This window comes from Polypterus senegalus, chromosome 18 (genome assembly GCF_016835505.1).
Source record: "Polypterus senegalus isolate Bchr_013 chromosome 18, ASM1683550v1, whole genome shotgun sequence".
Classification (NCBI taxonomy): domain Eukaryota; kingdom Metazoa; phylum Chordata; class Cladistia; order Polypteriformes; family Polypteridae; genus Polypterus; species Polypterus senegalus.
In genome coordinates this window covers 13684043-13702084 of record NC_053171.1, presented here as the reverse complement: position 1 = coordinate 13702084, position 18042 = coordinate 13684043, and the positions used below count along the sequence as shown (strand labels likewise).

At 42.7% G+C, this 18042-nt stretch overlaps 1 protein-coding gene across 2 annotated transcripts in view; it reads left to right on the top strand.

The window, feature by feature from the left end:
* znf628 (zinc finger protein 628) overlaps positions 1–18042 on the top strand; it is a 37576-nt gene that overhangs the window by 7162 nt on the left and 12372 nt on the right. For both annotated transcript variants that reach the window (XM_039741026.1, XM_039741025.1), the window contains exon 2: positions 9349–11344. In XM_039741026.1, the coding sequence (XP_039596960.1) occupies positions 9574–11344 (1771 nt within the window). In that variant the 5' untranslated portion in view covers positions 9349–9573. The remainder of the gene's footprint in view (positions 1–9348; positions 11345–18042) is intronic.

Sequence of the window (18042 nt, the reverse complement as noted above, 5' to 3'; positions counted from 1 at the left end):
AATGATGAAGTGCTGTCGGCACATTTCTGTATGTTCTGAAATCAGTTTGATTAAATAAGAACTATAGGCACTAGACAAAGTAAAGTCTGGCTGTACTGACATCGATCAAAATGGCAACACAGCACATGGCACCTTTATATAGAGGAGTGACTCTGGCAAAGTCCACTGAAAAACAATACACAGTAATGAAGAGAAATTATATGGCTTATGTGGCAGCCTTTGTCAATTTTCGTAAAGAGTTCGATTTAGTTTATTGAGCTGCCCTTTGGGACATCCTGAGGGTTCGCGGGATCCCCTCAAGGTTGCTGGATATCATGGCTGACCTGTACACTGGTACTGTGAGTGCTGTGCAAAGTGGAGGCAGAACCTCTCTTTTTCCAGTTGATTCTGGGGTCCATCAGTGGTGTGTTCTGCTCCTACTCTGTTCAATGCTTTTATGGACTGGGTGTTGGGCAAGGTCGTGGGGTCCAGCGGCTGTGGGGCATCTGTTGATGAAGAAAGATTCATGGATCTTGACTTTGTTGATGATGCTGTGTTCTTTGCGGTGTCAACGGAGGCTCTGATCAGGGCGCTCGAGAGGATGAGCAAGGAGCCTGAGTGTCTGGGCTTGCGAGTGTCCTGGATAAAAACCAAGATCCAGGCCTTTAATGGCCTCTTGGGCATGGCCATCAGCAGTTAATCTGTTTGCGGAGAGAGTGTCGACTTCATCGAGAGGTTTACTTACCTTGGCAGTGACATTCATGACTCTGGTGACTCTTCCTATGAAGTCAGTAGACTGATTGGGAGAGCATGGGGGTTTGATTCATGAGGTCGCTGGAAAGGGCTGTGTGGTGCTCCCGATATCTATACAAAAGGACGAAGGTCCAAGTCTTTAGAGTCCTGGTGCTTCCTGTCTTGCTGTATGTTTTGCAAGACATGGACGCTATCCAGTGACCTGAGGCGAAGACTGGATCCCTTGTGTCTCTCCGGAAAATCCTTGGGTACCGTTGGTTTGACTTTGTGTTGCTCATGGAGTCCCGAATGAGGCACATGACCTGCATTGTGAGGGAGCGTCAGTTACAGAACTACGGCCATATGGCGCATTTCCCTGAGGGTGATCCGGCTCATAAGATCCTCATTGTTGGGGACTCGAGTGGCTGCACCAGGCCAAGGGGTCGCCCATGTAACACCTGGCTGCGGCAGATAGAGGGTCATTTCCGGAGGGTGGGGACTGGACTGCGTTGCCAACCAGGATCCCGAGTTGTTTTGTCATGTAGTGGGTGCGGCAACGCACTTTACCAGTGCATGCTCCCCAACTTGACTTGACTTGTGGCTAAGGGTAAGGACTGTAACCCACAGTACTGGTGGTTCCATGCACACCACGTTTTTTTTTTACAGTTTGATGCTGAACAAGTCATTCATCCACCAGGAAAATTGAACAAATGTTAGGATCTAAACACATGTTAATCTGTAAATTGCTTTGGAGAGAATCACTAATTTTTACTGGAGCAGAATTTAAGGTGGGGTTTCCTTCCCCACAATATTTTTGAGTTAGGGAAACTGTCACTTTGATATTGGCATTCGTTTCTTTTTTTTTTCCAATTTTCCAGCTCTTTAGTAAGCATTATGTAGGATAATTTCACAGAATTAGATCAATAAGGTGTGCACACAGGTGGCACAGTGGACATTAATTTATAATTTTTTTAAAGATTCTTAAATGTTAGCATTTGTTTAAAAAAATCGGTTTAAAATAAAACTTGGAAGCAGATTATTAAAAACCTCAAAAAAGAGTGTTTTACTTGCCTAAGCCCTCCACTAAGCTAGCATTGCACTTGACACTTTCCCTTTGTCTTGGTGGTGAGCCCACAACACCGCTCCACATCAGCATTTCGAGCTGAGCTCGTCTGGGTTATGTGAGTTTTCAAGATTGCCAGGCACTCATCGTCACATGCCACCCCCCTATGCCTGGCTCCAGCAGTGGGTCCCAGTAACCCTATCCTGGACAGGGACTCTGTTTTTTAATTTGTAGAGTCATGAGGGCACAAAGCTCCAGACAACCTAGCTCTGAGCATCCTTATGGTACACAGGCTCCACCAATACAAGAAGCCAGTTTGAGGTGGTTTGAGCATGTCGTAAGGATCCTCCCGCACCCGGGGGCACCACAACCCTCATTAGGAGAAGTGGTTTTAGAAAATGAGATATCAAAAATGAAATGGGAATACTTTAATACTGACTTTCTTCAGCCTGCAGTTTGAGTTGCAGCAAGCCAAAGCCTACCCTTGCATCATTAAAAGTAAACGTTGGCTCACGAGCCGGTCAGTACTTGTGGCTAATAATGCGCCAGCATGCAGTAATACTGCTTATAAGCTGTGGCAAATATATTTATTGATTGATGATAAAGGCATACAAATTTTGTGGTTTCCTTTTGAAAGAACATAATAAAAGCTTAGACATTAGACGGAGCAAACCAATCTGTCAAGCTTATGTGCTTATCTTAACTTATTTTTTTCATTAGTTTAATTCAATTCTAAACCAAAAAACTTTACAGGCGTCCTAAAATTTTTTGGATAAAAAAAATTCATAACGACATCCATTTTCTGATTTCACTTTTTCCGTTACATTTGAGCTAAAAGATTGTCCTTGCAACCCTTGGGCTCAAGGCCGGATCCACATCTCTCCATTGCAAGGGGACACCCACTTGCCTGCCCACAGTGAACCAACTGAGATTTGCAAATCAACTCAGTGTTCACATTTATGGGTTAAAGGAGGATAGTAGACTTCCCACAGAGAATGTGCAGACTGATCCATGGAGCAAAGTATTGTTCCAGAACATTTGTGATTTGTTCAGATGCAATTTGGCAAACGTAAGCCATGCTGCTGTATACCTTTTGGAGAGAAGGGGCTTTTGCCTTGCTACCCTTCCATGAAAGCCATGCTTGTTTTACCATTTTCTAATTGTACCATCATGAACATTTAACACGCTCACCAAGGACTGTAGATTATGTGATGTAGATTTTTTTTTTTTTTAATCCTGGGCATTAAACAGTCTTTAAACAGGAATCTGCTGGGACATCCAGTCATGTGGAAACGATCCTTCTCACTGTAGAATGGTGAATTTCAAATTATAACCCTTCCCAGACTGAAATGCAGCAACAGTTGCATCTTATAGGTCATGGCTGGTGTCTTAAAAACAACTCTTAGTGTTCCAGAATGCCAAACTGATGAACATTTTGCTTTTATAGAGGTATATAGCTGCACTACCTAGTAAATTACTAATCTTGTACATTTGATCGGTAAACCCTGGCTGCTAAAGGCCAAATCCTCCATGTTTAATGGGTCCTGTACTATTCATTGTAACAGCAATCCTGTTCTTACATGTGCCAAGTGATAGTGGCTGCCCGCTCAGATGACGATGATGCCTTATGCTTTTCCAAGGCCCACAAGCACAAAGGAGAGGTTCTATTAATGATGGGCATGATCTTCCACTCTTAAATTGCAGAACACAACCAAATACTCATGAATGCAGTTGGCAGGGTCTTGACATGTCAGGAAGGAGGCGCTGCTCTACCAGTCAGTAAAGTTCTGCAGCATCACGATTGCATATGCATAAGGCTGATTAGCATGGTCCATATATGGATATTTCAGGGCAGCATTCAAGGTGCCTTCACATATACAAATTTACAAGGTGATTGTGATTCTGTCTGTTTGTCTATCTATCTATATATATATATATATATCTCTCTATCTATATATATCTCTATATTCAGTGCATCCAGAAAGTATTCACAGCGCATCACTTTTTCCACATTTTGTTATGTTACAGCCTTATTCCAAAATTGATTAAATTCATTTTTTTCCTCAGAATTCTACACACAACACCCCATAATGAAACGTGAAAAAGTTTACTTGAGGTTTTTACAAATTTATTAAAAATAAACAAACTGAGAAATCCCATGTACATAAGTATTCACAGCCTTTGCTCAATACTTTGTTGATGCACCTTTGGCAGCAATTCCAGCCTCAAGTCTTTTTGAATATGATGCCACAAGCTTGGCACACCTACCCTTGGCCAGTTTCGCCCATTTCTCTTTGCAGCACCTCTCAAGCTCCATTAGGTTGGATGGGAAGCGTCGGTGCACAGCCTTTTTAAGATCTCTCCAGAGATGTTCAATCGGATTCAAGTCTGGGCTCTGGCTGGGCCACTCAAGGACATTCACAGAGTTGTCCTGCAGCCACTCCTTTGATATCTTGGCTGTTTGCTTAGGGTCGTTGTCCTGCTGAAAGATGAACCGTCGCCCCAGTCTGAGGTCAATGGCGCTCTGGAACAGGTTTTCATCCAGGATGTCTCTGTACATTGCTGCAGTCATCTTTCCCTTTATCCTGACTAGTCTCCCAGTTCCTGCCGCTGAGAAACACCCCCACAGCATGATGCTGCCACCACCATGCTTCACTGTAGGGATGGTATTGGCCTGGTGATGAGCGGTGCCTAGTTTCCTCCAAACGTGACGCCTGGCATTCACACCAAACAGTTCAATCTTTGTCTCATCAGACCAGAGAATTTTGTTTCTCATGTTCTGAGAGTCCTTCAGGTGCCTTTTGGCAAAATCCAGGCAGGCGGCCATGTGCCTTTTACTAAGGAGTTGCTTCCGTCTGGCCACTCTACCATACAGGCCTGATGCGTGTATTGCTGCAGAGATGGTTGTCCTTCTGGAAGGTTCTCCTCTCTCCACAGAGGACCTCTGGAGCTCTGACAGAGTGACCATCAGGTTCTTGGTCACCTCCCTGGCTAAGGCCCTTCTTCCCCAATCGCTCAGTTTAGATGGCTGGCCAGCTCTAGGAAGAGTCCTGTTGGTTTCGAACTTCTTCCACTTACGGATGATGGAGGCCACTGTGCTCACTGGGACCTTCAAAGCGGCAGAAATTTTTCTGTAACCTTCCCCAGATTTGTGCCTCGAGACAATCCTGTCTCGGAGGTCTACAGACAATTCCTTTGATTTCATGCTTGGTTTGTGCTCTGACATGAACTGTCAACTGTGGGACCTTCTATGGACAGGTGTGTGCCTTTCCAAATCCTGTCCAATCAACTGAATTTACCACAGGTGGACTCCAATGAAGCTGCAGAAACATCTCAAGGATGATCAGGGGAGCTCAATTTTGAACTTCATAGCAAAGGCTGTGAATACTTACGTACATGTGCTTTCTCAGTTTTTTTTATTTTTAATAAATTTGCAAAAATCTCAAGTAAACTTTTTTCACGTTGTCATTATGGGGTGTTGTGTTTAATTAATTTAATCCATTTTGGAATAAGGCTGTAACTTAAAAAAAATGTGGAAAAAGTGATGCGCTGTGAATACCTTCCGGATGCACTGTATCTCTTAATTAAGCTATGTAACATTCTATGATCTGCTTCTCACAACTGAGGGTTTGCCGACTGGCAGACCAACCTCATGTATTACCTGGTAGGTAATCACCCATACAATTAGATTGAGACTCAGACTACGTATGCTATGAATATCTGTATATATATAATCTCTATATCTATCTATGTATATCTCTATTATAAAAGGAAATACGGAGACAAGACTTTTTGCCAAGAGATTTTGACAGACTACGGATGCTATGAATATCTATCTATCTATCTATCTATCTATCTATCTCTCTCTCTCTCTCTCTCTCTCTCTCTCTCTCTCTCTCTCTAAAAAGAAAATTCGGAGACGAGACTTTTTGCCAAGAGATTTTGACAAGTCCCACCCTCCTCTCAAACATTTACAACCTCGCCCATGGTCCACTCACTTCTCATTCGTGTGAATGCTGTTGTCAGACACCGTTCCTGCGCTCTACGCTACAAGTGGGGTCAGAAATAAAAGACAAAGAGTAGAAGACAAAGTAAAACATCGTAAAGAGGTTCAAAAAAGTTGGTGCGATACACATGCAGAGCAGGTTAGACATAATGAAAGTAGTAAAATTCGAAAGTCTCAAAAAACTTATAGTAAAGATCGCATTAGCGCTAATGAACGGAAATTATTACTCGGTGAAATAACAGAACAGTGAAAAGAAATCGAATATATGGACATGATATGACAGAACTAAGATATTGTTCGGCTTTAAACTTTAAGTCGGAGACTTGTAGATCATGTAATTCGTGTTGCCATCAGGGAAAAGTAGTGTTTCTTCCCAATGAAGAGGCGTATCCGCAAGAATTAAAAGGTTTGTTGTTTGGTGGAAGTGAAATCCACATACACGAGCGGCAGAGACGCGAGGTGGCTGGCGCATAGCGCCCGTCGGGGGTTGGCGAGCAAAGCCAGCAGGGTGCAGAGCCCCCTAGTATATATATATGATATGTTTTTTGGAGTGAATTTATATTCATGCTTGAATTCACACAAGTTTTTATAAATGAGGCCCCTGCCGCACAAGTACCTAAAATAATGCTGATTATTCTCCAATAAAATGGGAGCTTGTTTTGATCTGAGTGATGGGTTTTTGGGTAAATAGCTTGACAGCAATGTGGATCAAAAAATAATCAGGGTATAGATGGAAAACCAAAGAAGTTTAAAGGACTAAGTGGTTTCTTCTTGTTCTTTGAAGGTGCTTATGTTCTGATTGTGCTTCACTGTCTCTACAGAGATACAAGAGTAGAGATTCAGTGTTTGTAGAGCTACAAGTTGTGCCCGCTTTAGGGCAGGGGTGGCGAACTCCAATCATGGAGCGCCTCAATGGCTACAAGTTTTCATTCTAACCATTTTCTTTGCTACTGATTAATTTCATTTATTTACCATTTAAGACTTGGACCCTTTAAATCGGGGCAGAGCAGCGTCGTTTCTGGTGGGCTGCAATGGCTTCAGGTTTTTGTTCCAACCCAGTTGCTTCCTGAGAAATCATTCATTGATGATGAAGCATTTATTGCTCAAGTGACATTTTTCTGCTTCGTTTTAGTTGTCTCGCTTGTTGAGATTTTGAACCCTTAATTACTTATTTTAGTCTTAAACAGCTGCATTCATTGTCCTTATTAACAGTAAAATGACAAAGGAACGTGCAGTTCTATGTCTCGCTTGTCTCCATTTCCACTTGTGTGTATTCATCATTCAATATTTGGTTTAATTAAGAACTTGTAAGGAACTGAAAATTACTCATTCGTTTTAGGCTTCAAATCACTTGGGTGATGCATGTATCATTGGAATAGAAAGGGAAAAATTCCAAGATTTAATATTGGACTGACATGGTAGAGCTAAAACACTAACACGCCTTGAAATTAAAGAAGATCTGTTACTGGGGAGGATTGGCTAATAATTAAGCAACTGAGTTGATAGAAATAAAAACCTGCAGGCACCGTGGCTCTCCAGGATCGGAGTTGACCACCCCGCTCTAGGGCATAGATTCTTAAAATTTGGCGTCATGCAGAGTTGTGATTAACAATTTTACTCAATGAGAAAGGGTCTCATACGTTTTTGTCTTGCGATGGGTCACTGCGGGTAGGTAAAACAAAAATCATTGCTTCATGACAACCTATGTCGAGCAGGATGGTGGTCCGTGGCAATTCTCTATAGGCGAAAGGGGCTAACGGTTGGACTCGGTAGCGAATCTGGGACTCAAAGAAACAGGAAAACTAAAATATGGTCGCGGGAGAAGAAGAAATGTTTTAAGAACCACAGCTCTAGGGTATGAAGTTCAGTGCAAGGATTTTCCAAATGTTTTCTAAGAGAGGTGTATTTTCCCTTCTTTAATGCAAAAACATTTTAAAAGACCGCAAATCTTTTCCTGTGACCCGATATATACTGTGTAAAGTAAAATATAAGATCTGCTTATTCTAAGCTTCTGTCTTTTATTCTGGAGAAAATTTTAAACTATGTTGGACTGGAAAAATGCATGATTCACTGGAACACGGCAAAATGCCTTAATGTTTCCAAATTTTGTAGTTCTAATGAAATCCAAGAATCTGCAGAATATTCCCCAACAACCTAAATGAGAAGATTGCAATTTTCCACTCGCGTTTAGTAATGTATATCAGCATGGCTCCGTGCCCGCAAATCCGGTTAGAAAAATTCTTTTTGTACTTGGTAATGAAGAGCACACCCTTCTATCAACATGCAGTTTCTTCATTTGAGAAAGTCTGCAAATAGTGGAGAGTTCCGATATTTCATGATCAGGGGATCAGAATTTTTGGAATGGATAGTGGGAAATGTTCAGCTTATTTTGGAATTTATTAAATTCAAGAAATTACAAAAACATGATCTTCTTCTTTGTGGGGAAAAGGGAACTCCTGAATGTCGTTCACATGTACTGATTAGCATTGTGTGTTTTTAAAGACTCCCTCCTCTGAATTGATTTTATTTTTTTTCCTTAAATCAGGGGGTCACCATCTCCTTACCTGGAGGACCACCGCAGCTGCAGGTTTTCATTATAACCCTTTTCTTAATGAGTGCCCCGTTTGTGCTTCTAATTAACGTCTTTTGAATTAATTTTAATTTAATTGCTTTTTTTAAGATTTGTTCCCCTGAATTTCTTTATCGTTCCTCTGAATTGCTTACTTTCTTTCCTTCAATGGCCCCCAAACAGAAATGAAATGTGAGTGAGTGAGCAAAAATGTACAGACTCCGACTCCTAATAAATTTAAATTGTAATAAAAGAAAATCCAGCAAGTTCAAATGTCCCATTTCACAAACAGTAGTCATAATTAAGTCTTTCTCTGATGTAAGAATAAAGCCCAGTGCATAGTTGAGTTACTACTAGTGTGAAGTTCAGCTGAGCTATTATACATCCTGACATTCACATATGGTAATGTGGATTATGGTACATTACAAAATGGGTTTTAATTTTATTTCAGATATAATATGTTTAACAAGTTAATACGCATGTAAACAAGTGTAATGATGTAGGTGGAGGTGTGTGCTGTGGCCTGATGTGTGTTCAGGGGTTCTTGTCTTTTGTTTAAACTGGCCAATACCGTAGAGAGTCAGCTTCCTAGCCAGTAGTTCTGTGGTTAAATGGCGCGTATGTTGCCTTCCTTCAATCAACATGGAAAATACCTTAGCATATTAAATACCGAGGAGTCGGGGTCAGAAGTACCGGAAACCAAGGAGTCGGAGTCGAAGGATTTATCTACCGGCTCCACAGCCCTGATTGGCTCCCCTCACCCATCAAATGGGTAAGTGGGTTAGAAAAAGGATGGATGGATGGATTGATGCTTGTGCGGTATAATTTATGGAACCCTTCAAATATGAAAGCTGTTGGTTAGATAATTTTTGGGGACCTGATAATTTGTTCCACAAGGGGTGTTTTTCCCCTTGAGATTCTGGGACTTGATGTAATTTTCCTCTCCAGCAGGTGTTTATCTCGACTTATATTTCTTTGTTTTCCTTCTTATTCCCCCAGGAGTTGCTCTGGCCGACCTATAAGGAAGGACCCACAGCCACTGGGATGTTGTTTGCTTTGTCTTCGTCGCTGAAGCAGGAGGGAGATGAGCTGGGATAGCTTCACTGCACAGCAGTCCCAGAGACTTTTTTCGTTTGGTTCCTTTTCTCTTGAAGGTTAAACAGTTGACCCACCCTCTTTGTGGGGGGGGGGTGGGGGTTGGTGGACAACACCATAAGAAGCAGGATGTCAAGTGGTGGAGCTGCGGGGATTGTGACCTTGACTGCTGCTGGACACACAGTAGGTGCTGAGCAGCAGGTGCTCTCAGATGTGACGGTCATCTCTTCTCTGCCTGATATGGCAACACTTCAGAATATTGCTGAAATCGGGGGTCTTCCTGAGGCACCACTTGGCTTGAACTCCACGTCTGACTCTTTGGTTACAGGAGCAACGGAGATGGGAAGTTTTGGCACCTCTGTCGTGGCAAATCGGGGGCGCAGTCCTAACTCTGAAGGGCATCAATTTGAGTGCCTGGAGTGTGGTAAGACTTTCAAGTGGTCCTCCCGACTTATCCATCATCAACGCAGTCACAATGACGAGAGGCCATATCGGTGCACCGAATGCCCAAAGGCCTTCAAAGGATCCTCAGCACTGCTGTATCACCTGCGCTCACACTCTGGCGAGAAGCCTTACCACTGCACTGATTGCGGCAAGGCGTTCAAACGCTCCTCTCTGCTCCAGGTGCACCGCAGTGTCCACACGGGCCTGCGGCCGTTCAAGTGCGGCATCTGTGGCATGGCCTTCAAGTGGAGTTCCCACTACCAGTACCACTTGCGGCAGCACTCTGGAGAAACACCATACCCTTGTGAAGTGTGTGGCAAGGCCTTCAAGAACTCCTCTAGCTTGCGGCGCCACAAGAATGTACACTCGGGCCTCAAGCCTTACCCCTGTGAGGTATGCGGCAAGGCCTTCACCCAGTTGACCAACTTGCGTCAGCACCGCCGTATCCATACCGGGGAGAAGCCTTACTGCTGTGTTGACTGCAGCAAGAGTTTCACCCACTCCTCCAACCTTCTCCTACATCGGCTCACTCACACTTCATCCTCTTCTCCCTCCAGTGTTCCTGCTCCAAACGTCAGCCCCGCCGACAAAGCAGCCCCATTTAAATGTGGCCTCTGCATGAAGGTCTTTGTGTCGGAACCTTTCTTGCAGAAACACCTTCAGACTCATGCCATCGAGCAGGCCTATGCGCAGGCATCCAGTACTACAGATCTTGTAGTGGCAGCTGCTCCGGAGACCACCGTGGTGGATGCAAATAGTGGACTGACCCCTTTAGCAGCTGAGGTTTTCTTGGCGGCGGCAAACCTGGGAGAAGGAGAGGAGACTGTGGACATGCTCTATCGTTGTGGGGCCTGTGAGCACACGTTCCAAAGTGAGAAAGAACTAACGAGACACCAGGCTATCCATCTGCAGGATATGCAAGACACTGTAGCACACGATGGGCTGATCTCAGACTTTGAGCCTCCAACTCTGCCCAAGGAAGAAGTGGTGGAGACATCTTCTGATGGGGTTACACTTCCAACCAATGGATGTCAGATCTGTGGCAAGTCTTTTAAGAGTGCTGCCGGGCTCTCCCGCCACCTGCAACAGTGCCATCAGCTAGCAGCTGGTGCTGCGGATTGCCGCTTCAAATGTGCCACCTGCGATAAAACCTTCTCACAGCTTGCCAGCCTGCTGGCACACCAGCGTACCCATCCTGCTGAACAACAGCTGATTCAGGAGGCTGAAGCGGAGGTGGCTTGCCCATCGCTGCTGACGGTGCAGGATGGCATTGAGGTGCAGTGCCAAGTGGGAGTCGGTGCTAACGTTAGTCTGGTTGCTATGCCCGCATCCCCAACAGGACAGAGTGCCCCAGATCTTCTAGGGGATGAAGAAGGAGCCGTGGTGACAAGTAGCACTTTGACAGGACAACGGACCCCTGCAGCGCAGCATAAGAGCGGCAGGCAGCAGAACACTGGTGAGCAATGTTTTGGGGTTTTGGTGATCCGATTGTAAAATGCACACACAAAGGGACTGGTTTAACTTTGGTGCACGAGTGGAGCCTAAAAGTTAAATGAAAATGTTTGTGGGTAAATACAAAGATGAACATAATTAACTCCGGTTGTGGGAATGCATCCTTTAGCTCAGTGGTCTCAGACTCCAGTCCTGGAGGGCCATAGTGTCTGCAGAGACCACAGAAAGATCCCATTGCTGAATTTACCACGGGCCATATGATGCCATACAGCAAATGGTGCAGCTGAACCAGGTTCCACAAAAAGGGACTCCCCCATTAAATTAAACAATTACATGCATCTCTCTCTCTCTCAAATCTGAAATCCAATGTCTCTCTGTCTGTACGTCTGTCTGCTTTTCACGAGAGAACTACTTAACAGATTTAGATTGTTTTTTATGTATAATGTGCTTGAACATTCCGGTTGATTTTGCGACTTCTCTCCTCACGCTAAGTGTCATAGTTCACATGCAGGAGCGATATATTCATGCTAATCCGAGACAAAGGCTGCGGGCTGAGGGGAGGGGCATGTGTGACGTCAGGAGTGGGGAGCTGGGCAGGGCCTTCCTCACTCACGTGCCAGCCTCCGTTTGAGTCGGTCTACCTCTGGCCACGTTTTAGAGTGTTCCTTGCTTTCACTTAGCTAGCGATACCTGTTTATTGTTTTTTAAAGTTTGTCCTGTTTCACTAGTACTTGAGTGGAGCCTCGGGGGACAGATAGTATATAATAATAACAAAAAAGAAAAAAGTCTTAATAGAGGTTGATGATGTTGTTGTTATTCCCAAGATTAATATACAACAACATTTATTTATATAGCACATTTTCATACAAATAATGTAGCTCAAAAAGCTTTACATGATGAAGAAGGAGAAAAAAGGCAAAGTAAGAATTAAAATCCGAGAACACTGATTAACATAGAATAAAAGTAATATCTGATGGCCAGGGAGGACGGAAAAACAAAAAAAAAAAACTCAAGACAGCTGGAGAAAAAATAAAATCTGCAGGGGTTCCAGGCCACGAGACCACCCAGCCCCCTCTAGGCATTCTACCTAACTTAAATGATGAGTCCTTGAACAACAAAATACAACAACATTAGAATCTGGTAACTGCCACTCGGTCCATCGAGGCTCACGTGTTGCAGGAGGGAGAACAACTGGTCATGTCAGCTGCCCCGTTCAGTTGTCCGCTGAGAGTAACGTACGATAATTTTATGGCAGGTATGATAATACATTGTATGCGATGATGGTATGCTTTTTGTATGATAATTTGAAAGAAAAAAAAATAGTTTTGTACAATAATTTTATAAGAAAACAAAATACATATTTTTAATGCCATGTGTTGAGAAAGATCTTTAAAACAATATCAGAACCATTTCTGAACAAATTATATTTAGGGAGATAAAGCCAGTCAAAGTTTTATATAAGTTCAAAATTTGTTATCTTAAATCTCTCTTAATATTGATTTGAAGCATATACAATTTTAGCTCCATGGGTTTCTCATATGACCAAATCAGCATGCCAAGTTTTGTTAAAATCTGTGACAGTGAGGTCCAAAGTGTGATGATTTGACATGGAATTACCTGTGGAAAGGTGCCAGCAAATCCTCTTATCTGTCCTTGTGTTTCAACATGGTGGCAGGCCTTATCTTTGAAGGTGATCTTCTTTTTGTCATCATTGGGGCGTATTAATACATTAGCTGGTTTGGTGTAGTGACCTGTGACCTTCTGAGATTATTGTATGGAAGTCTTCTATTTAGTTATTTAAAAAAAAATATATATAAGTCTGTGCCTTGTTATTATGGTCTGTACCCTGAGTGAGCAACATTAGTTACCAGTTCATCTTTTCACTGTTGGAAGATTTCTCAAACTGATTGTTCATCACACATTGCAGGTAGCAAGTCCTTATTCTGTGGGCAGCCGTACCCTTCAGCCTGTGCCTTTATAAAATATTCATAGAGGCATCTGTCACAGAAGGAGATGAATGGTGTATGGAGGCATGCGGTTAGGATCTTGAAGTACTTAGTGCTGTTGTTTGATGGATTTTCTTGGTGTTCCTTTAGCTTTTGTGAAGAAATTTAATTATTCAGTAAGTATTCAGATTTCTTCACTTGGTGACATTTTGTTATGTTGCAGCCTTGTGCTGAAGTCTTTTAAATTAATTCTCTCTAACTACCACCCCGCCCGGATTAAGCAGCACTCAATACCCCAGAATGACAATGCAAAAATAGAATTTTAGAAATGAAAAGCTGAAATGTCACATTGACACAAACATTCAGACCCTTTTCTCAGCAATTTTGGAGTCTGTTTCCAACACTGAGACCTTTTTTATGGGTTCTGCCTTTCTTCTCAGCAGTTAATCTCAGATTCTGTCAGGTTGGACGGAGAATGTTAGTGGACAGCTATTTTCAGGTCTCTCCTGCCATGTTTCACGTCCGGGCTCTAGTAATGTAACTCAAGAACTTTCATAGAGTTTCACCAGAAGTCCACCCTGTGTTATCTTTGCTTCGTGACCTGTTGGATGGTGAACGTTCGAAACTCTTCAGGCAATTCCTTTGACCTCCTGGTTTAATTTTTACACACCTGTGGGACTTTCGATAGACAGGCGTGCGCCTTTCCTAATCGGTACATTCAGTTGAATTGACCACAATTGGACTAACAGAAGGTGTAGAAACATCTCAATGATAAGCAATAGCACAGGATGAGCTGGAGGTAAATTTCATATCAAAGGGTCTGTCAGTATTTCAGGTATATATTTTTTTTTTTAAACCCCATTTTCATGTTGTCATCCTGTGGTATTGAGTGTGACCTGATATGGGAATAAGTGAAATTTAATGATTTTACCATAAGGCTTCAACATTACGACTATGGAAAATAGTGATGCCGTCTGAATGTTTCCTGAATCCTCTGTGTATTTAACTTTTTTTTTTTTTTTTCTCTCTGATGATCTATTGTGGATGTCATCCAAATCAGCAATCTTTACGCACACTACGTGGCATCAAATGTAATGTCAAACCTCTTAGTTCAGAGCAGATCCGCACATCCGAGGATTGTGCAAACTTCACCTAAAAATGAAAGGAAGGCTTTCACAGAAGAATCCTGTAGCAATGCGATGGAAGGACTTTTGGTTTTACTGTTTTACCCATCAGACCGGTTCAGAGTTTAGTTTCACTTTTTTTTTTTTTTTTTTTTTAAAAAAAAGGGACTCCAGTGTTTGCTTATTCTGGGTAGTGATGTTGTTTCCTTAAGAAATCTGCCCTTAAAAATAAACACAAAATGACTAGTGTTAGTGATGCTTTAATTCTTTTTATGGAGCACTCTAAACAGATGCAGGCCATGCAGCCTCCTGTACCTAATGTGGCAATTGAATAATTTTAAAAAGCAGACCAAGATGGATTTGTTACTAAAGAAATGCTTCAGCCAGTAGAAGTGATTCTCCATGATGAGCACCTTAGGCAGATTTGCCGCCTGGAAGCCCCAAACAGGCACTGGCCAGTGCTTAACTTGCCAATCCTGAGGTGCTTTGGCTCATAGGGGTCTGCCCAGGGGTAAAAATGACAGTTTTGTGATGTTGGGCACCGGAGCGCGGGACTGTTCACTTGTGTTGTCAGCCTAACACACGTGAAATGAGAGCAGATGGCAGGTTGAGGCGAACCTGGAGAGAAGGGGAATGAGAGTCAGTAGGTGTAACATGGAGTATGTCTGTCTGTGAATGAGAGAGAAAGCTGGTGGTGGGTGTGATTGCAAGAAGAAGAAGAGGTGGTGAAGGTAGAGGAATTGAAATACTTGGGCTCAACGGTCCAGAGCAATAGAGAGCGTGGCAGAGGGGTAAAAAGGAGAGTGCAGGCAGGGTGGACTGGGTGGTGAAGAGTGACAGGAGTGATTTGTGATAGAAGAGTGAAAGGGAAGGTAGTGAGACCATCTATGTTGTATGGGTTGGAGATGGTGGCACTGAGGAAAATATAGGAGGCAGAGCTGGAAGTGGCAGAGTTGAAGATGCTATGATTTTTCATTTGGAGTAACGAGGGTAAGACAGGATGAGGAATGAGTCTATTATAGAGGGACAACACAGTTTAGTGACCAAGTGAGAGGCCACATTGAGAGGAGAGATGAGGGGTACATCAAGAAAAGAATATTAAGGATGGAACCACCAGGTGAGAGAAAAAGTGGAAGGCCCCAGAGGAGGTTTATGGTTGTGGTGAGGGAGGACATGAAGGCAGTCGGTGCGGCAGAAAAAGATATAGATGGATGGAGACGGCTGGTCCGTTGTGGTGTTCCCTAAATAGGAGCAGCTGAAAGAAGAAGAAGGAGGAGGAGTCATTTATACTTGGATGCATAAATTAGTATTTCATTTGCATATCTTATCTTAAGGCGCTCCGCTCTGTGCAGCACCATCGTTTCAACCTCTTGTGATGTGTCTTCATCCCAGTTTGTTCCTCTTATGTCTCCGTCTCCACGTCAGCTACACCAGAAACCAGCTCTGCTGACCTGATGGTTTATTTTGATTTTTGCGATCTTCTAGTGTTTTGGGTGCCCTTTTTTTATTTTTCAGATCAGCCCAGTAAAAAACAGATGGGCATAATTTTAACCAGACTACTTCTATAAAGTTTAAACAAAGTCTGTGTGGTTTGAGGAACGTTATTCATTTAAACATGATAAGAAAAATATTGTTAAAAATATTTTATATTGATTTTTGGTTAGCAGAGTGCAGCACTGGTTCTAACGAGAACAATGAAGAGAGGACATTAGAGGGTCAGCTCAAGTTGGACGGTTGGGAGACAAATTCAGAGAGGCGAGATTGTGTTGGTTTGGTCAGGTGCAGAGGAGAGAAGCTGGTTATATTGGGAGAAGGATGGTAAGGATGGATCTTCCAGGCAAAAGGAAAAAGGGGAAGGCCTAAGAGAAGGTTTATGGATGTGGTGAGAGAAGACATGCAGGTGATGGGTGTGACAGAACAAGATGACGAGGACAACAACAACATTTATTTCTATAGCACATTTTCATACAAACAGTAGCTCAAAGTGCTTTACATAATAAAGAATAGAAAAATAAAAGACACAATAAGAAAACAAAATAAGTCAACAGTAATTAACATCGAATAAGAGTAAGGTCCAATGGTCAGGGGGGACAGAAAAAACAAAAAAAAACTCCAGACGGCTGGAGAAAAAAATAAAATCTGTAGGGATTCCAGACCATGAGACCGCCCAGTCCCCTCTGGGACAGGAAGATCTGGAAGAAGATGATCCGCTGTGTCAACCCTAATGGGAGCAGCCGGAAGAAGAAGAAATTGGGGGATTTGGGTTATTTGGTTGGAACAGTTCAGTAACTTGTCTGGATCATAAACCACAGCCAAATCCATGATGTATTTATAACGCACTATCCCCTTAAAGGCCAAAGAAGGACCCAGGGGCTGATATGTGGCCTCTTTAATCCCCATAAGTTGTGTCTCTTAGCTCTGCAAAATATGGTAGGGACACAAATACCCCAAAGGCTGGTAGGCAGACATTGCATTGCCTTGGTCTGATATCCTGTTTAACTTTTGGAAGTGCCGTCACCAGGTGTAAAGCATGACATTGCACTTCCTCTGACCTGTCAGCAGGGGTCAGAAGTAGTCATGACATTGCTTGGCTCCTGCTGCAGTTTTCGTTTTCTTTCATCCATCATTCCCAAACAGTTCACAGCTTCTTGGGTCAGTTTTATTGTCCACTTTGCGGCAGCCTTTATATGAGGGGTAGGGTGGCCCATGGCAGCACTTGGGCTTTATCAGAGCCGGTTTTATAATTGATGGGTTTGAGCAGCTCCTTGTTTTTTAACGGACTCTTTCCTCACCTACCTCAGCATCCAAAGATGTGAAGCTGTATTTTCTAAACGAGTAACTTTTTGGAATAACTCTTACATTTTTTTTTTTATTTTATCCAAAAGTGAATTACATAAGAGGTCAACATTAATTGAGTAAAATATCAGTCTGGGGGACTGTTTGAGATCAAACGTCACAGGACAAGGTAACAAAATTGATTCACACAAATGAAGAGCTCAGTACAGAATACAACAGAGTTGCACTTTCCAGATTTACAAGACCTAGCAGCTAATATCGGTGAGTCTGAAATTCACTAACAAGAATCGGACGCTTCAGAAGCTACGTGAACACATTTGAGGGAGGGCAGAATTTCGAATGGAGGAGTTGATGGTCTTTCCACCAGCTAGAAGCTACTCAGGAATAGAGTCTGGATTGAGATTTGATAGCAAGCTTTGGTGGCATCACTAGGCTGCATTCATCAGCAGATTTTGAAGTTTTGGATTTGAAAGCTTCATATAAAAAAAAAATCTCTATTATAATTAAAAAAAATCTTGGGTCAAGACGTGATCTTCTCGGAAAGACACTTTGACGTCCCGTGAGACTAGACTTTACATCCTTTGAAAGTAAGACCTGTGAGACGGTGACTTTTGCACGTCATGCCCTACTTACAAACTATTTAAAACAAGATCACGAACATCTAACCTCTCAGTTGTTGGAATGCTTTTGGCAGACACACTTCATGTGCTCCCTGCTCTTAAAAAAGTTTACACGTTCTAAGACTTTATAAAGACGTTCAAAAACGTTGGCGCAATACACATGCAGAGCAGGTTAGAGATTATAAAAACAGTGGAATTCGAAAGGCTAAAAAAAAA